Source organism: Camelus dromedarius, chromosome 2, assembly GCF_036321535.1.
Source record: "Camelus dromedarius isolate mCamDro1 chromosome 2, mCamDro1.pat, whole genome shotgun sequence".
NCBI lineage: Eukaryota > Metazoa > Chordata > Mammalia > Artiodactyla > Camelidae > Camelus > Camelus dromedarius.
In genome coordinates, this window is record NC_087437.1 from 21466364 (window position 1) to 21489165 (window position 22802).

The 22802-nt window shown below is 35.2% G+C and overlaps 1 protein-coding gene across 3 annotated transcripts in view; it reads right to left on the reverse strand.

The window, feature by feature from the left end:
• The window catches only part of GK5 (glycerol kinase 5), a 59509-nt gene that overhangs the window by 13559 nt on the left and 23148 nt on the right, over positions 1-22802 (reverse strand). For 2 of the 3 annotated variants that reach the window (XM_031446718.2, XM_010976810.3), the window contains exons 5-12: positions 21250-21381; positions 16112-16187; positions 15496-15557; positions 15341-15414; positions 15073-15133; positions 13456-13582; positions 12276-12380; positions 2542-2636 (exon numbers count right to left, since the gene is read on the reverse strand). In XM_031446718.2, the coding sequence (XP_031302578.2) occupies positions 2542-2636; positions 12276-12380; positions 13456-13582; positions 15073-15133; positions 15341-15414; positions 15496-15557; positions 16112-16187; positions 21250-21381 (732 nt within the window). The remainder of the gene's footprint in view (positions 1-2541; positions 2637-12275; positions 12381-13455; positions 13583-15072; positions 15134-15340; positions 15415-15495; positions 15558-16111; positions 16188-21249; positions 21382-22802) is intronic. The other variant, XM_064491787.1, reaches the window with a different exon arrangement.

Sequence of the window (22802 nt, forward strand, 5' to 3'; positions counted from 1 at the left end):
GCATTCCTTTCCATCCCAGATGCTCAGGAGGATGTGAACAGCCAGCTCCTCTCAGGAATGGCTTAAACAAGCCTGTTCCTTGCAAACCCAAGAACCCTCATTGGAGCATGACTCCTCAAGCTCTGAAGACTGGCACTTGGCTGCCTGTCCTGTCCCTCCTACTATGGCCGTCATCACAGAAACTTTAACGTCAGGTGAACGATCGCCGATTCCTGCTTCCGATACCTGTCACGGATGCTCTACGCTAGTATCCCCTTCCCAATCCACCCGCCCTGCCAGACAACGCCACAACAGCCGCACTAACTGATGCAGTCCCGTGTACTGCTCCCACGCTGCAGACCAGCCCTCTGCCATTCCCTGCAGTGGCTGTCCCCGCATTCCCCCTCTCCTCAAAGTTCCTCCCATGCCCCTTCCTCAGCTGATGCCCTTGAGAAATAGGCTGTTAGGAGCCTGAGGCATCCTGCCCGCCATGAGCCACGGCTGTAACAAGGTTCTAACATGAAAGGCAGTGTCACAGATGCTGGATCCTTCCTTCCTGCCATTCTCCTAGCCTGCACGTTCTCTAGTTGTTGACATTGGCTGCTCATAGGTGATCCTCCCCACTGTTTTCCAAACAGCTTAGTATCAACACACTATTGTTGTCTGAGTTCACTTTCAGTTTCCAGTTAAGAGTTTCATTTCACACCAGGAAATGACAGGCCTGCGGTCCTCCACCACCCCACCCAACCTCAACATACTGCCAGGGTGCAATCATGGCAGGACAGGGACATATCGTTATCAACATGGCATTAAAAACTACATCTGTGACAGTCCTGTCTAACTTTTTGGACTTTAGCAATACTCTGGGTTCCTTTATCAGATATTTTATATTATTTTTACAGGCATATGAGCTGGTAGAGAAGTTAAAAGCAGAGTTGCCACGGTAAAGTCACTACTAGGTTCCCCCAGCACAGTTTTCATAAAAAGAAGAATCCATAGGAACCTAATTAAACTCTACCTTTGCTGATGACAACTATTCACCTAACCTTCGTCCTTAAACCTCAATCAGACAAATATTCTTTTCTCCTTGTCTTATCATGGGTGCTATTTAGTTGCCTCACGTCACCCTGAAGAGGATGCAATGCAATCTCTACACGTAGTTTATAAACTTTTAGTCCTTAGAAAAAAGTACATAGAAGGAGATTATTAAAGATATTAAAAGAATGCTCATTTTAAAGCCTAGATTGAAAATCTGGTATTTTTAGAGATTTAAAACACCTGATCTATTTCTTTCTCATTGGGTTCTACATCCTATTACCTAAACTCTCAAATTTTGAATTTGTTGTAACTGATTGCCTGAGTATGGAATGGACTAGACAGAAGGTAAATTTTTATTTTTCGAAAGAAAAAAAACTTGGAGGAAAATTAAAAGAACTAATTCCAAAAAGGGGGGGATTCTGTTCTTAATGATATACCTAAAAACAGATTTTATTTTTTATTTTTTTTAATTTAAATTGAAATATAGCTGATTTACTGAAAGTAGATTTTAAGAGTCTTCATAACAATATGCTAAAATTGAAGGCAGTATTAAAGATCTTTCAATTAAATACAAAGTTAAATATTACAAAATCAAATCTTTTATTGGGTTCACATTTTTTTTCGATTTATTGCTCAATCTGAGAGTTTTTCCAAAACCAATTAATTTTTTTTTAATTGAAGTATAGTCAGTTACAATGTGTCAATTTCTGGTGTACAGCATATGTCCCAGCCATGTGTGTGTGTGTATATATATATATATATATATATATACACACACACACATATATTTGGTTTTATATTCTTTGTAATTAAAGGTTATTACAAGACCGGGTTCACTTTTTTGTTTTGTTTTGGGGGAATAGGTAATTAGGTTTCTTTACGTATTTTTAAATTAATTTTTAATTTTATTTTATTTTTAGTGAAGGTACTGGGGACTGAGCCCAGGACCTTGTGCCTGCTAAGCATGCACTCTACTGCTGAGCTACACCCTCCCCGACAGGGTGCACTTTTTAGTTAGGCAAAGTAACCAATATTCCACACCACAACAGTTAAAGAAATTCTGATTTTTTTTTTTAAAAGTTAATGAAAGCTACAAATAACTGCAAAATACACACATAAACATATGTGTGTATATACCTTAATGTTATTTTTCTAATTTTCAGTGGTATACCTCCTCTAAGCAAAGAATGTCAATTTGCTAATGTATTTTCCCCCAGTGGGAAATGGCTATTTTTGGTTATGATAAAGAAACCATGGGTCTTATGTAAAAGTTTTATAATAAACCTGCCAACTTTTAGTTTCCACAGAGGAGTTCTGAACAGAAGCAGCCGACTGAATTTGCTCTGCCCTCTCATGGAACTCATTCTAGGTCAAAGCACAGCTTCTCGGCCCTAGAATGCCACTTTAACCTTAGTTCTTTCCAGCGCCCACATTTCAGATAAAGGAATGGCAGACACATAAATTTGGGTGTGAGTATGAAGAGAGAAATGTTTGTAATTGCCATTAACTCTTTTTAAAAAATACCTGCAATCCACTAAAAGATGGAACAAAATAAACTCCTTCAGAATCTTCCAAACTTCTGGCCATTTTTTCAGTTTCAGCAGCATCTGTGAACAGATCTGCAAAAACAAAAACAAACAAACAACAACAAAAAAACGCTAAAACAAAACGAAGGTGTTGGGGAGGGACAAACAGAATTATGTTATATAACTTGTATTTACATGCATCAACATTTGTTATGAATATAATTTGAAAGGTTGCTCACTTAAAAGGGTCAACACAAAGGCCAGTCTGCTCTAGTGCTACCCGGGTTCCCCACTGCAGAGATTTACGGCCCATGGAAGGGAGACAGAAGACCCTCTTAGATGGGCTCTGTGTGCAGCAGCCCTTACTTTTTCCTTTTAAAGATATTTGGGCTGTTTAAAAATCAGTTCTAAGTGTTTTCTGGCATTAAAAAATTTATTCTCCTGTAGATAACACCCATTCTAGTTCTCTGATGAAGAGATCATCTACCTAATACTGCCAAGAGAGTCAACTGAAAAACTACACCATCAATGAGTTCAATAAGGGGCCAGTAACAAACAGATATACTAAAAGCCAATCTTTATAAAACAAAAAAAATCAAGACCTATTTCATTTAGTATACTTCTTTTTTTTTAGTTAAGTATTTAATCTACATACAGGAAGATGCACAAATCCTAGGAGTGTACAGCTGGATGACTTTTTCACAGTGTGAATACACCCAGGTAACCAACACTCAGATCAAGATACCAACTTCTTTTGTTCGACAACATGCCTGTGAGATCCATCCATTTTGTTACAAGCAGTTGTACTCACTCATTCTCATGCCAGATTGGTAATCCACTCTCCACACGCACAATTCATTCAACTATTCTACATCTGATATGCATATGGGTAGTTTCCTGTTTTTGGCTAATATAAATAGGCCACTGTGAACATTCATGTACATTCTTTTTGGAAAGCATATGTATACATTTCTGTTTGCTATATACCAAGGGGTGGAATTGCTAGTCCTAGGGTCTTCATACTTAGAACTAGCTTTAGCAAATACTGCCAAATCATTTTCCAAAGTAATTTTTTACCAATTGAGGGCTCCTGCTAGCAATATGAGAGTTCCAGTTATCCCATATTCTTGCCAACAACTGATACTTCCTGTGTTTTCCATTTTAGCTATTTGGTGGTATTGCATGATGGCTTGATTTGTATTTCTCTGTTGACTAATGAAGTTGAAATCCTTTTCATTGGCCATTTGGATAGTCTTGTTTGTGACTCCAAAATAAATTTGTGAAACTGACAGCACAGATCAGATGAAAAAGCTCAGGAGCTGGTCATAATAAGTACTGCTGGCTTTACACAGCCTTAATTAGAGGGTTTTAATATCTTATATGCTTTGTTATTATAATGAAGAATTAACTCAAGACAAGAAGTTTAAGGAATTCTTGTGTTAAAACACAAGTGGGAAGTGTATAGCTCAGTAGTAGAGTGCATGCTTAGCATGCATGAGGTCCTGGGTTCAATCCCAGTATTTCCATTAAATAAGTAAGTAAGTAAGTAAGTAAGTAAATAAATAAATAAATAAATAAATAACCTAATAACCATGCCACCCAAAAAAAGACTGATTAAAACACAAGAGAATGAGGATCACTTAATAATAATCACAAATTTCACTCAAAATGAGAGTTATCAGATCCATAAGTTACATTCATTTGTCCAAAATGTCCAGGTAACACATCAAAATACATCTAGCACTTCAAAAACTAATATTAAAGAGAAAACACTGCTTTTGAAATCTATACTTAAAAAAAAATCACATCCAAGTGTCTATATATTTTTTGGGGGGGTAATTAGGTTTATTTATTATTGTTATTATTTATTTAATGGAGGCACTGGGGATTGAACCCATGACCTTGTGTACGCTAATCATGCGCTCTACCACTGAGCTACACCCTCCCCTCCCCCAAATGTCTATATTTTTAAATCAAGATTTAGAAAATATACTAGGTGGCTGATCCTAGGAAAGTTTTTTGTAACAGACAAAGAAATGGGGGAAAATCTAGTTTGTTCACACTCTTTACTGGTTGTTCTGTCTGTGCTTGAAGAATTTCTCTAAATAATCTTCCACTTAAACTGTTCTCAAATGAGCTTATTGATGGAAAGTCTTCTAAAGTAAGCAAACTTATCTCTCTCTCACTGAGTGCAACTAAAAATCCGGGATGGAATACACAGAAAAGTTATCTGAGGACTCAAAAGAACAAGCTAGCAGTCCAACCAGGGAACTCTGAGTACCACCAAACTGGCAGCGAATTTCCTGTTTTTTATTTTCTCTGGTATCTCCTGGCCTAGGATCAGGGACAACCTGAAACCTGAAACTTGAGTCTGTATACTAGGTGCAAAAATGGGCAGCTTCTGAAGAAGCACCCTCTCTTTGGCCTGAGAAATAGGAGCCAGGGGCCTCTATAGGACAGAAAGGGAGTAATTATCCTGGTTTGTTTGGGGGTGGGGGGGTTCTTTCGACTTGAATAAGAAAGAAAAAAAAAAAACAAAACTGAGAAAGAGAGAGAGCAAGAAAGAGAAAACAGAGCCTCAGGGGTCAGTGGGACAATAAGAAAAGGCCCATTTCTGTCACTGAGTCCCAGAAGGAAAGGACAAAGAATGCACTGCAGAAAAACTACGTGAAGGAAAAAAATGACTGTAAATTTCCCACAGTGGAGGAAAGATATAAATCTATAGATTCAATAAGTTCAGCAGGGGAGGGTATGTAGCTCAATTGGTAGAGTGTGTGCTTAGCATACACAAGATCCTGGGTTCAATCCCCAGTACCTCCATTAATAGACAAACAAACAAACCTAATTACCACCCCCCCAAAAAACATGTTCTGCAAATCTCAAACAGCATGAACACAAAGAAATTCATGCACAGCCACACCATAATAAAACTGAAAACTGACAGCCAAAGGCAAAGAAAAAGTCTTGAAAGTAGCCAGATTACATACTAGGGAACAAACACTGAAACAACTATAGGTTTCTCATCAAATGATGATAGTCTAAAGACAGTGGAAGTACTAAAAGAAAAGAGCTGATGACCCAGAACTTGACATCCAGCAAAAATTATCCCTCAGGAATAAAGACAGTCTCCACTGAAGGATGATTAAGAGAATTTGTTGCCAACAAACATACTATAAAAGAAATGCTCAAGGACATCTATATGCAAAAAAAACTTAATTTAAAAAGAACCTCAACTTAAATCTCACATTTTATACAAAGATGGGTTATATAGCTAAATGTATAACTAAAACATAAACTACAACACCTGTAGAAGAAAATATGGGAGAAAAATCTTTATGTCTGATTTGGCAAATAGTTCTTAGATAGAGAACCCAAAATACAATCCATAAAACAAAAAATTGATAAATTAGACTTTACCAATTTAAAAACAGTTAAGGAATGAAAAGATATGATATGAAAAGATAAGGCACAGTCAAAGGAAAAATATTTGCAAATCATATATTCCAAAATGGACCTGTGTTCAGAATTTAAAAAGAACTCTTAAAACTTATCAGTAAGAAAACCCAATAAAAAATACACAAAAGATCTGGATACTTCACCAAAAAAGATACACAGATGAAAAGTGAGCACATGGAAAGTAGTTTGACATTATTAGCTATCAGGAGCATGCAAATTAAAAGCAAAATGAAGTAACATTACACACCAATCAGAGTGACTTACAGAAAAGGAAGAAGAAAAAAGACAATACCAACCACTGGAGCAAGATGAACATGCACATTGTTGCTAAGAACATAAAATGGTACAGCCAGTCTGGAAAACAGTTTGGCAGGTTTGGGTTTGTTTTTTTTAATAAAAAATAAACATAGTTATTTATGTATGTGTTTATATGACATGTATGAAATTGTGTCTATATAAGCCAGCAATCCCACTCTTAGGTATCTACCCTAGAAAGATGAAATCTTACATTCACAGAAAAACCTCTACATGACTGTTCATAGGAGCTTTATTCACATGTCTTTCTGTGGGAGGATGGATGAACAAATTGTGATATATCCACATAACAGAAAATTGCTTAGCAATAAAATGAAATGAACTATTGATAAACACAAAAACATGAATCTCAAAGGTAATATGCTAGGTAAAAGACACCATCTCAACTGGTTATATGATTCCATTTATATGATACTGTGGAAAAGGTAAAAGCATAGGGATGGAGAACAGACTGGATCTGCTGCCAGAGATCAGAACAGGGCAGGGATTTACCAAGGAATGACACAAGGTAATTTGGAGGGATGATCAAAGTGTTTAGTACATCAATTACAGTCCTGATCGTGGTGATGGTTATTCAGTCTATACAGATCTTAAAACTAGTAGAACTATACACCAAAAACCCAACCTAAACCAAACCAAAAACAACCACTATAAACCTACAGCTGTAGATTCAGATATGAATAAATTGATTATAGCGATAACTGTACATTTTTATATGTCAGTATCTACTTGGTCAAAACTCACTGAATGAATCCTTAAAATAGGTGACTAATTATATATAAATTAAACCACAATAAAGTTGATTTTGAATAATATTTTTTTCTTAAATATAGGAAAAGAAGTTCAACTTCACTCATAATAAGAGAAACGTCATTCACACACTGTGATGTTATTTCTCACCCATCTAGGTAGAGATTTTTAGTCACATTTTTTTTCCTCTGGTCTTCCCTCTGTATTGCTTACCTTTCAGTTTCCTTTTCTATTTTTTATTCCTTTCTGTTTTTAAATTCTTCCTGATTCCTATTTGAACTGTTAGCACTGTCCATTTTACATTTTATTAATTTTTTTTCATTTTATATGTCATGGTTTTTGCTCTTTGAAACTTTTTATACTTTCCCAACATTTCCATGCAACATTTTCTTTTATCCATTTATTGTTTCCCTTTTGTTGCTGTTATTGTAATCTTCTGTTTCTTCCATGAGATCTGCCTCTGTGGGAGCTGCCTGTTGTGGTTTATTGAACTGGTCACCCTCCTCCAAGGTGCTGCGTATTCTTAAAACACATTGTGCTCTTTCAGGTCAGGCTGAGGGGTTCAGCAGGTAGTGAGCAGTAAGGGAGTGAACACCCTTGGCTCTTGGGTTTCTTTTTTCTTTCTTTTTAATGTAGGTACTGGGGATTGAACCCAGGACCTCGTGCGTGCTACGCATGCTAGGCATACTCTCTACCATGAGCTATTTCCCTTCCCCCTCGGGTTTATTAAAGTATGAGAAAGATTAGACCTCTTGCCCCAGCCTGGAAGAGGAGCAGTTCAGATCAACTGGTCCTGACGTCCACTGTTAGCAGGCTCTCTCCCAGGGATGGGCAGACCCAGCTCTTCCTTCTCCACATGCTGACGGGATTTTCTCCTGACTCATCAACCTCCATCCATAGCATATCAGGGTCCTCACCAGCCTCTAACATTTTCACCAGTAATACTCAGTTGGTGCCTTGCACAGACCCTGCGCCTGCAGTCTACTTCATTCATGTTTGGGCTCCATTCCAGCCACAGCCGTACTCATCTTACTGTGTGTCATCCCAGCAGGAAGCAAGAGGGAGGCAAGGTCATGAACAAAGACCCTACTCACTAGCAGTAACATGTCACTATTCACCGCCACCTCATTAGTTCATACATGAAAGAATGTTTATCTCATCTCCTCTAATGAGGCTGTATCTCTCCTGGGAAGATACCCAGGGAGAAGAAATCAGTTTCCTTTATTTCTAGTAAACAAGAGTCCTGGGTAATTCTACATGTATAAGGGAAGTCTGATGGGGATTGCCTGGAGCCGGCAGATGTGACATGCAGTAGCAGTTAAAAGTGGTATCACTGGGGAAAAGGCGTCCCCGGACCCACGTTACTGGAGGACTACAGAGATGGGAGCTGTCTCAGTTATAGAAAAGAAATAGGGCATTCTTTCAGTTCTTTAAACGGGTCATGTTCCTCCCTGCTCGGGGCCTTCCTCACTGGTCCTCTCTGAGTGGACTGCTCCTTGGCCAACAGCCTCCCCACCTATCCCACCACCCCTATTCTTCCTTCAGGGCTCCCCTGAAACATGACTTCTTTAAAGAAGCCCTTTTTGTCACTAGACAAAGCCCTTCCTTTAGAAAGAGATCACTGATTCTACTTCTTCCTGGCACTTAACACAAATCCTTAGTGTTAAGTAGTGTATATCTGCTAATCCTTTGTTTTTTTCAATTATTCATTTAATAGATGTCTTTCTTGCTAGACTATAACCTCCTGCTAGACTTATGAGGGCCAGGAGTGTCTGTCTTACTCACTGGTGTCTCCTACCATGCATAGTTCCAGGCTTGTACTCAACACTCAGTTACTTGTTAGGTGAATAAAAGCTGGAAGACATAAAAATATTTCTAAGATTGAGACAGCAAAACAGAACAAAGAGTGAAGAGGAGCAGAAACAGACCAAATTAAAGGAAAAGCCTGTAGGGGACAGTTGACATAGGAGGCTCAGGGGTAAAAAAAAGTGAGAGAGAACTAGCCCGTGTGAAAAGGTTAAGAAAATAAATCTAAAAATCAGGATGAAATTGGTTTAAGAGAGCTTTTACTCCTGAGCCTGAGTTGTTCAACCCAGTAAAGAGGTGGAAGGAAGCCACCATTCAGAGCAGAGCAAGCCAGCATGTCACACACAGACAGAAAGGCTCAGATCACATATCTTCAAGGAAATGACAGTTACTCAGGCTCTCACTCACTGTGTTTCTCCTGAATGTAATTTAGTTATTTTCTTTAATATACTCACTAAAGTGAATTCTAAGAATATATTCAAATAAAGGTCAATTTTTTTTTAATTGAAGTAGAGTTGATTTACAATGTTGTGTTAGTTTCTGGTGTACAGCACAGTGATTCAGTTATATATATATATATATATATATATATATATTCTTTTTCATTATATGTTATTACAAGACATTGAATATAGTTACCTGTGCTATATAGTTGGACCTTATTGTTTATTTTATAAATAGTAGTGTATATCTGCTAATTCCAAAGTCCTAATTTATCCCACCCTGATCCTCCCCATTTGGTAACCATAACTTTGTTTTCTATGTCTGTGAGTCTGTTTCTGTTTTGTAAATAAGTTCATTTGTGTCATTTCTTAGATTCCACATATAAGTGATATCATATGATATTTCTTTCTCTGTCGGACTTACTTCACTTAATATGATAATTTCTAAGTCCAAAAACCGACTTTTTATATGGATTTCAGACAGATATATGACAGTAATGTTTAGTTCTGCCAATGACTGAAATTTTAAATTAAATAATTCAACCCAATTCTCTCTCACTCCAGTTAGACCAATGGTCCTAGTTCCTACCAGAGGTGAAATTAGCCTTCAGGAGGGACTTGTGCCTCTACCGGAAACTACATCACTTTTCTAGGTCAGGGTCAGTTAGCTTCATCTCCCAGGAAAGAGTTTTCATCATTTGAGAGTCACAGTGAGTGAGCCTCAACTCAGCAAAGCAGTGGAAGTGATTTTCACTGATACTGTATATATGATGTCATATGAAACTTGGGAATGGTTTTTTTTTAATGATGATGTGAAATTATTCTGTTTTTTCTTTGTGTCTTTTGAGAAGGAATAAAATTAATAAAAGGTATCACTAAAAAAGAAGAAATATGCAACCTATATTTTCTACTTCTGATAATCTGGAGTTAACTAAAGATACAGGTCCAAAAAATTAAAAGTACATTTAAGGAAGAAGGGACTTTTAAGCGGTAAAAAGCTTCCAAATAACCATTTTTTGAAATAAGTAATCTTAAGCTTATAATGCGGGTGCAGGCTTATAGACAAAGAGAAAGAAAGGAAGAAAGGAAGAAAGGAAGAAATGGATTGGCATTTGCCAGTGGAATTGCTTTGTCTTTAAACAAATCAGCTTAGTTCATATTAGCAAAGTAGAAAGTCGACCCTCTCCATAATTTAATTATCAGAAATAATGACTGTTAATACTTTGGTATGTAACATTACACAGCTCATGCATGAAAAACGGCTATGTAATATACAGGCTGTTCATTATTCACAATAGCCACAAAGTGGAAATAACCCAGATGTCCATCAACTGATGAATGGATAAATAAACTGTAGTATGTCTGTATAATGGGAAATTATTCAGCAACAAAAAGAAATGAAGTACTGATATACACTACAATGTGGGTGAACCTTGAAAACAGTTTGCTGAAATGAGAGAAGCCAGTTACAAAAGACCATATATTGTTTGATTCCATCTATAAGAAACTGTCCAGAATAGGCAAATCCATAGATGGAAAGCAGACTAACGGTAGCTTAGGGGTGGTGGAGAGAAGAGTCCCTGCCAGTGGGTATGATGGTTTCTTTTAAGGAGAAACAAAAATTTTCTAAAATTAGATTGTGGTGATGGCTGCACAACCCTGTGAAACTACTTAAAAATACTAAATTTTACCCTTTAAATAAGAGAGTTATATGGCATGTGAATTATATTTCAATAAAGCTTTTTGTAAAAAAGCAAAATTAAACAAGCTATTCTTCCACTGCAGCAACTGTGGTTGCAGTAAGACAGGCAACACTGTTATCTGTCACTGTACAATGTTCCACTATACGGATGCACTGACATTTACTCACTTAATGCTCTATTATGAGACAGGAACTTATTTCCAATGGCCATATTGAACACCTATATACGAACATGCCTTTTGCATGCCTATATGATTACTTTCTCAGGAAACAAAGAATAGACCTGAGGGCCAAGGGTTTGCATTCTACAAAATAACACATGTTGTCTAACTGCCCTCCAAAGAGGCCATACTAATTAACATTCATCTCAATGGAAAACAAGATTTTCTCTCTACATGCCCACCAGTGGTGAGCATCATTAAACTAACTGATCTCTGACAAGGACAGGTGACATCAGTTTTAAAATGTGTATTTTTTGAATATTTCTTTGATTATTGAATTTGAAGCATATTTTTTTCTCAGCAAAATAGTGTAACATTTTTTACTCATTAATTGCCTGATACCACTATGATTTTCTCCTATATTCATACTGTTAAGGATTTTCACACTATGACTTTGTAATATCAATGTCTATAGAGACCTGGAGGGGAGGTTATAGCTCAAGGGGTAGAGCACATGCTTAGCATGCATGAGGTCCTGGGTTCAATCCCCAGTACCTCCTCTAGACATAAATAAATAAATAAACCTAATCCCCTCCCCACCAAGATAAACAAAAACAAACAAACAAAAAAAGTTGTCAACCTAGAATACTATATCAAGTTAAAATATCTTCAAAAACAAATGAAATAAAGACTTAAAAAAATTTTCCATAGAGGCCTATAGACAGATAATTCAAATGTTAATAGTCATTTGATTTATAAAATACCTATTTTTCTGTCCTTTATCCATTTTGGGAGTCATCCTTATTAATTTTTCTAACATGGCTTCACCAGTTTCTCTTTTAACTTTGCTACAGCATCTCCCTCCCTACACATGCTAATATTTTAAATACTTACAGCTATTCTTTTTCTTTATAGTACCTGGCTTTAATGCCTAGCCTTTCACTATCTCAATGTCATAAAAATAACATCTTATATTTTCTTCTAGCTTGTGCCATTTTATTTTGGTTTTCATCTGAATGATCTGTTCATTCCCTGCTTATCTGTGATCCTGTGTGATTCTTGAGTCTGGCCTGTGAAATCTGTTTAAAGGACGACTTACCTAAGTGTTGAGCCCATTCTATGGCAGTGCCAGTGTCTCCTGCGTTGCTTTCAGCTAAGCATACAACTTCTTGCCCAATCTTCCACCCAATTAATGGATAAAAGCCTTAAAAACAAATAAACAATATAAGTCATATGGTAGATAGCAAATTCATTACAGAGACGTCTATGATGGAACAATTTGTAGCAACATGGCTCTAAGGTCACGCTGCCTGAGTTCTCATCCCAGCCCTACCACGTTTCTAGCTGTGTTCTTATAGGTTTCTAACCTCTTAGCCTGTTTCCTCAACTGTAAAAAAATAAAAATTAAAAAAAAAAAAAAAGAGAGAGAGAGAGCTCCTGTAAGAATAAACTGAATTAATACATAAAAAGAACTTAGTGCAGTGCCTGGCATATAATATGAATAATAAATATTAGCTTTTATTAGCTATAAGCATATCTATGTCTCTACAAACAAAGAAACTATTTTAATTGAGAAATTAAAGGTTATTATGAGATTGATTTTCTAGAGAACTAACTATGCTATTGCATTATCTGTAGTTTCTAAACAGTTCCTAAATAGAAACAATGATGAACATTTTCTAGCTTCCATTTTCCTACTTAGGTAAAAAGGAAGAACTTTAGGAGGGATGACAGGTAGGAAAAAAATTTAAAAAGATTTAGTAGCCATGTTAGGGGACCAGGGCTCAGACGGAGAGCCTCCAGCCCTCCTGGGTGTAGTTACACAATCTAAATTTCCTGGTTTGTACATTACAGGATTTCCTCTATTAGGGAGAGCAAATTCCAAGCAATTGTCATTAAAACTCTAAATTGCATGGATCACTAGTTGAGAAGTACCACCCCTAAAAAAATTCACAAAAAGAAGAATAATTTATAACACATAAAATAAATTTTAGAGGCCCAGAAAGATATTCTAAATAAATATAACAAGTATTATAGGTAAATATTTGGAAAGCTGATCAAAATAGCCTAACCTTTCTGAATTTTTCTATAAAATCTTTCTCATTTTTTAAATGCTTTTAATTTAAAGAAAAAAAGGAAATGGCGATTGACTGTCTCTAAGAATAATAATGAAAACTGTTAGAATATTCTTAATATAAAATGGGAAAATAGTGTCACAAAAGTTAAATGTGAAAAAAAGTGTTATTTTATAATAAGTAGGACAAATTCTAACTACTTACCTCCAACACTCTGCTGAGGGTTACTTCCAGTATTAATATCCAAAAATGTCCCAGTTCCCATGGTTAACTTCACGTCTCCTGTCTGAAAGCAGCATTCTCCAAACATGGCTGATTGCTGGTCAGCAACCTGCCAAAAACATTCAAATAAAACCTTTGGGCCCTTAGCATAGTCCATTTCACTGTACCCCACTGTCTTACTTATTGTATTCTCATTGTTCAACATTTTCTTTCCTTTAAAAAAAAAAATCACTGGTGAGAACAGAGAGCAACAACTATACCATAGGAGTCTCTCCAGAACTAACATTATGTGGATAACTAACGTGTCTCTGGGATTTTTAACAGGGAACCCACTTCATGACTTTTAAGTATCATAATAATATTAGAAATAAAGGTTAGAATAAAATTTGTGCAAGAAAAAAAAAGCAACTAAGATTATTCGTTTTCAACTTGTCAGCGCTTTCATTCATTATAATTTCATTCAAAATAACTGACCACACAAATTTCTTTTAATAAGAGTGATAAGTGTGTGATTAACTGTAAGTAGATGTAGGTTAAAACCATACATTTGCCAACCATACACTCTTGTTAAAAAATTGTAACATTTTGTTCATATAATTACATGTTATTAGCAGTATTTTAAGGACTAAAACTCATCTGAAGAACACTCTCTCACTAACCTATAATTCTTCCAGCCAAACCTTAAACTAAACCTGAGCCTACCCAGAGTTGAGTAAGACTGATCCTCTCCAGGAATTTGTAACATGGTAATTAAATTCCTCTCCCCTCACCTGACTTGTCCACCTACCGTGGTTGATCATCTATCTAGAGACAGATGCTCTACATCTCTTACACGAAATCAAAGGCAAGGTTTGAGTTTCTATTCAGCCTCTCAATCAGGTGGTAGAATCCATGGGATTCTCCAAGTTCTGACTCTCTCATTCAGCCAGACAGAAGTCTAATCAAGAAAGGAACCTCAAAAAACTAGAAACAGCAAATTTTTTACTCTCCCACAGATTCTCTACTGGCTAAGTAAATGCTGACTAAGGATTTTATATAATGCAAATACATTTCTTTTTTTTTTTCTCGGCTAGGGGGCAGATTGGGTTTATGTATTTATTTTTTCATAGGAGGTACTGGGAGTTGAACCCAGAACCCTGTGTATGCTAAGCATGTGCTCTACCACTTAAGCTACATCCTCCCCTCTCAAAATATATTTCTTCTTGACTTTAATTGCCCCATCACAGTTTATCATTACACTATATCAAATATAAACTAAGCACTGGCCCTATCACTGTCTTTTGTCTCAAGTATAAACCATGCATTATTCAGAATACAACATTTTAAAAAAATTTAATGCAGTTTTCTGAAAAACAATATATAGAGAATTCAGAAAAGGTTATAAAGTATGTCCACAATAGAAGACTGGCCCAGTGGTCCCCTTTCCAGAATATAGAGAATGCTTCTGATTCTATCCAGGGCCCTTTAACTTGAAAAAAAAAAGAAAAGAAAAAAACTTTAACTTCATTCTGCAAGGATCTTTCGTGATCCTTAAATCTAATCCCAACTATGCATTTAGTTTACACTGTACAAGGAGAAACCCTCAAGTCTTCTACTTACCAAGGCCACTATTGGTATAGGCACACCAAATACCTCTTCATCCACTGATCCAAAATTGTAGCTTCAAATAAAATTGATGAAAAAGTAAGTTATAGCTCTAGAAATATAATCCTAAAGTTTAGCAAACTGTTTTCAGCATAGGCCAAAAAGTTACATAATGAACACATACATAGGCATTTCACAAATGTGATAAAATGCTTGTCCCCACAAAGACAAAGTGAATTCAGGGACAGTTTTGTTGGTTTCTATATCTGATTTTTATTTTTACCTCGTATCCCTCACGGGAGGCAGGAGAGAGAGCGGGATGGAAAGCAGGGAGGTGATGAACTTGCTCCAACACATCTGAGCAGAAAAACATGGCATCAGAATCCAAGCTAAATTACATAAAATTGGTGATTCAAAAAGAAAGAAAACAAAGTTTACCTCATATGGGTCGAAAAGTCCAGTTGTACTGGCATTTGAAAAATCCGTGGCAAATTCAGAACCTAAATTTACATTGGAAATGATCTATTTGTTATCAGATAGCGTAAGCCAACGCCTGTCCCTAGTTTATAATCTTGACCCTTTGACTGCCCTCAAATTCATTCCAAAATGTGTATTTCCAGTGCGAAGTCTCCAAAGCAATTTCCCACTTAATCTTTCTGAACTTTAATACTTTACAGAAGAACTTTCATGTCCAGTGTCACACCATGATTCCCAGTTTAAAGACGAGGAAAGGGGCTCAGAGAAGCAATGTGATCACCTAAAGTGGCAGGCTTGGAACTGAACTCAAGTCTAACCACTCTTGAATTTAAGACTGTTCCTCAGTCTTATATTGGAGGTTTCATCGCAACTTTAAAATCACCTTTCTCTTCAACAAATCTGAAATTAATCTAGCTTTACTACAACATGAAGTTACTAGGGTACCAAAAAACAGTATGTCTGGGATAAGGGGGCGTGGGGCGGGGGGAAGAGTTTAAGACATCCACTTTTTTTACATGAATCATTTCTATCAGTTAAATTCCAGTTACTTGAGACAGATCTATCACACCATCTTTACCTTTTGTGAGCTTATGTAACAACCAGGTGTCAACAGTCCCAAAGCAGCAGTTGTCCTCTTCAATCGCCTTTTGCACCTTGAAAACACAACAGCACAAATTCAGTTCAAAAATGCTAAATTATTAAGTGCGTGATTACGTGTCAACCACTAAATACAATACAATCCCATTTTTAAATAAAAATTAATACATACATAGGGAAATAATTTCTAGAATTTACTCCAAACGGTTCTAGGCAATTACTACAGGGGATGAAAGGCTTTAGTTTTACACCAAGCATGTTCACTTTTGTGATGAAAAAAACGAAGTGTATCAGTTTTTTAGTTTAGATAAAAATATGTCTAAATATAAAAAGTTTAAAACAGAGGATGGCAGACTATGGCTCACAGGTCAAATCCAACACCAACGTTTTAAATTTTATAACGGTCAAAAGAAAAAAGAAAGGAAAAAGAATACTTTGTGACACATGAAGAGTATATAAAATTTAAATTTCTATGTCCTTAAGTAAAGGGTTATTGAAACACAAACACACATTTCTTTATGTATTACTTATCACCACTTTCATGCTAAAATGACAGAGTATTTGTGACAGAATCCTCATGACATTCAAAGCCTAAAATGTTACTATCTGGCATATTGCAGAAAAATATTCCCAAAGGAAACAAACGAATGAGAACTTCTTTAAACTACCTAATAAAGAAATTGAAATGCTTGTAAAGGAATATTAACTTACAGGAAAACAATTCCCTAAATCATACTTTATCATCTCTCCAACTCTTATTTATCCTTCAAGACTAGCATTTCCTGGATACACCCAACCCAGCCCCCTATGGGTATCTTCCATACAGTCATTCTCGCAAAGCATCTTTACTTCCGTAAGCTCATTAAGAGCAGGAACTAGATTGCACTTATAACTCCAACACCTAGCAGGGATCCTGCTATATGAATAGCAGATGTTAAAAAAAAAAAAAAGCTTGTTATATAAATGAGGTATAAATGAGGTAAAAAGTTCAGCAAATGGAGACATTTAAGGTTAAATTATATTTTAATAGTAGAAAGGATCAATAAAATGAAAACAGATGACATGAGTTCCAAAAACAGGTCATTTGTACAGCAAGTATTTTAAAGATGCCAAGTGTTATACCACTTAAATATAGAGTACTTAAAGCAGTATTAGTATTTCAAACTCTTCTTAAATTTAGAAATTATGATTCTAAAATTTGTTCCAGATTAAACAAAGGTTAATCCATATTTCAGCAAGTAGCAACAATGCTGCCAGGTAGTAAGTTCACTTGTTCTTTCAGAACCTACTTGAAAGTCAGGCCCTCTTGTGAAGCTAAGGGGACACATTGTAGACACCAGGGCTTTCTAAGGCAGGAGGACCAAGGGCAATCCTCCTCACGCTGGGTGAGGATTCCAAATGGCTATACCCTAGAAGAGGGTAAGCTAGAAGGATGGGCTCTTACAGGAACTGCAACTCAGCTTTGAATCATCTCAGTCATTAAACAGGATTTAGATAATCCTGGTGCCTAGAAGAATGGAAGAAACATACATAAATCCTATCCAGAGCAAGATATGTTAAGGTTCTCATAATTTCTACACACAGTTTCACAAATACAATGTCTAATTCATACAGATACATACACACATACAAATAAGTAACCAGGTTCACCAAACTCATAAAGTTGTATACATTAAATGTGCACAGCATTTTGTATGGCAATAGTTATACCTCAATAAAGTGGTTTAAAATTAAAAAAAAATTAAATAACCACACATGGGAGGAAATAAGAGGCCATCGTGAAAAAACAACAAAAAAAGAAGAGACAGTCCACAAGGGTTACGGATATCAGAATGAATCATCATGGACTTTTAAAAAACCATGCTAATTATGTGAAGAAGAAAAAAAATTCTAGAACTAAAAAATTAAGAACTTAGTGGATGGGTTTTAATAATAGCACATAAGACACAAATGAAGAGATAATAATAGATTTGGAAGACAGGTTAGAAAAAAACATCCAGAATAAAGTCCATAGAAACCAAAGAATGGAAAATATGTAAGACAGAGTGAGACACAAAAAAGATTGAGTCAGAAGATTTAACATACATGTAATCAGACTTTCAAAATGAAAGAAGATAAGGAGAATGGAGCAGAAATTACATTTGAAGATAATGGCTGAGAAATTTTCCAAATCAACAAAAGACAGCAAGCAATGAATTTAAGATGTCCTACAACCCAAGTAGGCTGTCATACCTAGATAATCGGTACAGAAAATGTGTCGGATAAAGTCAACATCCACTCATAAAAAGCCAGCAAACTAGGAAAAGTAGAGATTGTCCTCAATTTGATAAAGGATATCTAAAGAAAACCTACTACAAATTCATACTAAATAGTAAAATGCTGAAAGCTTTTGTTCCAAGATTAGGAATGAGAAAAAAATGTTTGCAGTCATCCCTTCCAGTCAATATATCCTGGAGGTCCTTGCCAATGCAAAGAAAAAGACATAGAAATAAAGTCATATTTCTACATCATACGTTATTGGGGAATTGCAAATTAAACCAATGAGATACTACTTCACACCTATTAGAATGACTAAAATCTAAAATACTGACATCAAATACTAGCCAGGATGTGAAGCAATCCCCATTAATTGTTGGTAGGAATGTAAAATAGTACAACCACTTTGGAAGACAATTTGGCAGTTTTGTACAAAGCTAAATATAGTCTGACTGTATGATCCAGCAATTGCATACAAAAGGATTTACCCAAATGAGCTGAAAATTTATATTCATACAAAAACCTGCACACAAATGTTTACCACAGCTTTATTCATAACTATAATATACTAATATATATATGATATATATATATCATATATATATTATACTAATATATGATACACAATAAGTTTATACTGTATAGCACAGGAAACTATATTCAATATCTTGTAGTTAACTTATGGTGAAAAAGAATATGAAAATGAATATATGTATGTTCCTATAAAAAAAAATACTAATCAGTGATTAAAACAAAAAAAGAAATGAGCTATCAAGCTACAAAATGACATGGAGGAACCTTTAATGCACACTGTTAAGTGAAAGAAGGCAGTATGAAAAGGCTACATTCTGTACAATTCCAACTATATGACATCCTGGAAAAGGAAAAACTATAGACAGTGAAAAAAAAAAAATCAGTGGTTGCCAGAGGTTCAGGAGTAAGAGGAGAGGAATGCTAGTAAGTGAAGTGCAAGAGATTTTTAGGCAGTGAAACTATTGTGTATAATACTGTAATCACAGTCACATTATATTAACAATACTTAATAATAACATGTCAATATTGATTCATCAGGTGTAACAAATGTAGCATATTAATGCAAGATGTTAATAATAGGAAAACTGCATTGAGGGTAGAATATGGGAATTGTACTTTCTGCTCCATGTTTCTGTAAACCTAAAACTCCTCTAAAGTTAAAGTGTACTAATTTTTTTAATCGACAAAAGATGCATTCAGTTTGTCTGTATCTTCTTGAGTCAGTTTGAGTAGGTTGTGTATTTATAGGAAATTTTCCATTTTACCTAAGTTATCTAATTTGTTGGCCTATACTTGTTCATCATATTGCCTAATGTTTTTTACTTCTGTGAGGTTGAATTAAAGTTCTTTTATTCATAATTTTAGTTATTTGAGTCTTCTCTTTTTTCCCCCACTTTGTCAGTCTAGCTAATCTTTTCAAACCAACTTTTGGTTTTGTTGATTTTTTTCAACTATTTTTCTATTCTCTATTTCAGTAATTTTCAGTCAGTCTTTATATTTCTTTTCTGCTTGCTTTGGGTTTAGTTTGTTCATCTTTTCCCAGTGTCTTAAGGTAGAAAGTTAGGTTTGTTTTATTATAGTCTCTATATGTAATATGGTCTTGATCTGAATTTCCCTGAAAACACTACACTGTTGTTCAAGTTTTCTATTTCATTGTTGATCTCCTGTCTAGTCGTTCTATCCATTATTGAAAGTGGGTAACTAAAGTCTCCAACTAGCACTGTTGAATTTCCCATTCAGTTCTGTCAGTTTTTGCTTCCTGCAATTACGTTCTTATAATTATTATATATTTCTGATGGATTGACTTATTATAAAATGCCCCTCTTTAGTAATATTTTTTGTTGTTTTAAAGTCTATTTTGTCTGATATTAGCATAGCCACTTAGCTTATGGTTTCTATGATATATCTTTTCCATCCATTTACCTTTAACTAATTTATATTTTCTAATCTGAAGCATGTCTCCTATAAAAAGGCATATAGTTTGATTTTTTTCATCCAGTCTAAAACCACAATGAGACATTACTACCTATCCACCAAAATGGCTAAAATTAGGAAGACTGATAATAACCATTATGATGATAAATGAAGCTATAAGTTCGCTCATTCACTGATGATGGGTATATAAATGATCAAAAACTGTAAAAAAAAAAAAAAGAGTTTGCCATTATCTATTAAAGGTGAAAATATATACACATTCAAGCCTAAAAATTCCATTCCCATGTATAGATATTGCAGAAATGCATTTATATAGCATTATTTATAATGGCCCCAAACTGAAACAACTCAGATGTACATGAACAGGAAGTATAAAAGGATAAACTATGGTAAAATCATGTACTGAAGAGCAATGAAAATATAAGGAAATTAATTTACACACAATTTGGGCATATGTCACAAATATAATGTTAAGCAAAAGGAGTCAGACACAAAAGAGGAAGCACTGTATAATTCCACCTATATAAAGTTTTAATATATTCAGGCAAAGAAAGCTAAAGTACAGTGTTGAGGAATAAACACATAAACCATAAAAGTGGAAATAAAATGCAATACATATTGTCACAGTGTTGTAGTTCTTGATTCAAGTAGTCTTACACAGATGTTTGCTCCACAAAATATCACTGAATGGTACAGTTTGTTTTGTTCGCTTTTCTATGTGTGCTATGATTCACAATAAAAAGGTTAAAAGAAACAGAGTAAAGATTCCGTGTTTTCTATCTCAATGTGGTGGGCAGTTAATTTTCCCTCAGATAATCAAATTGCTATCTTATTCCTTCAATTTTTTTTCAGCCCCATAATCTAGATTCACACACACACACAGTCTTCCCTTACCTCAGTCAGGTTCTGCAAAATCCAGGCCAATCTCAAAGAAACATGCTGGGTTGTGAAAGTGAACAAACTGGCTGCTAAAAATCGTTTACTCCTAGTGAAAAAGTGCAGCACTCGGCAGGAACTGTGAATGAGCTATTTTAAAAAAATTTTTAGGAAAATGCATTTAATATATTAATTCCATACACTTGCAAACAAACCCAGTAACAAACAGAGTTTGTTTAACTACTTACAGAGTGTTCTCAGCACTTAAAGAAACCAAGTAAAGCAGTATTACCCTAAGCGGACAATTTACATTCTAATATATGAAATATAACACATCTACTATGAACTTCTTTAGCAAACACGAGGGCTCAAGTACTTATAAAAGTTTTTCTAAAATAACTATTTTCTACCCCTTTACCTATTTTTAACTACAGAAGTAAAGGGAGACAGTCAAGGGAGAAGGCTATTTTTCTATCAGAAATATATTTTAATCAAGTTAGCATTAGGCCAGAAGGGAAGTTTCCCTACACATTACATACTTAAAATTTGGGATGAATGATTTTATTTAATACTGCTTATATTTATCTAATGATCAAAGATGAAACATACAGTTTTAAATTTACTTCTTAGTATGCAAAATCTTTAATTGAAAAAAATAAACTTACACAGAAAATCAGCATTGAGTTTTAAGGTAAGACATACAAAAAAAACAAAACAAAAACAAGCAACAACCAAAAAAAAACCTTCACCCTGTCACCTAACTACAAGGATGCAGATGTAGAATTCAACTTCTGAAGTTGATTTTTTTCAAAACATTCATTTACAGAGATTTACCCACTTCTTGCATTTTTTTCTGTTATTCCCATCTCTCTCCAAAATAAATTGAAAGATTTTGGTTTATTTATTTAAAATAGTAATACAAATTTGTTTTCCTTTCACTTTTGGCATAATGCATCAATCAAGAAATGTGTAGACTCAGTTCTCTCTACATTTCAGTTTTGTCTTTTTTTTTTCTTGAACAATGAGCCTCACTTTAATTTTTTTCCCACCTTTTTGTTTTCCTTTTGGGTGAGAACATTTAAGTTCTACTCTCTTAGCAAATTTCAGTTATACAATATAGTATTATCAACTACAGTCACCATATTACACATGAGATCCTCAGACTTTATTCATCATATAACTGAAACTCTGCACCCTTTTAACTTCCTGTTCACCTCATTCAGTACTCAAAACTTCTGCACTTCCTTATATTTTATATTACTATGAAATATAGGACTTTTAAAAAGTACTTAAAGTGACTGCCCGGAAGCCTGATGTGCTATATGTCAAGAAACAGCTCAAACTGAAATGAGTTCTTCCTCCATAAGCAACTATACTTTTCTCTACAAAAACTTAGGACCCTTCAGGGATCTCCTGTAGAATGCAGATAACTTGTGGGGCTGGGAGGGGCGCACCAAAAGTCTTAAGAGTTCTAACACCTGCATTTTTAGTCAACATATGAACAATGAACCCATTTGTTCATATATTTAACAAATATTTATTGAGTACCTTCTATGTACCAATGCCTGTGC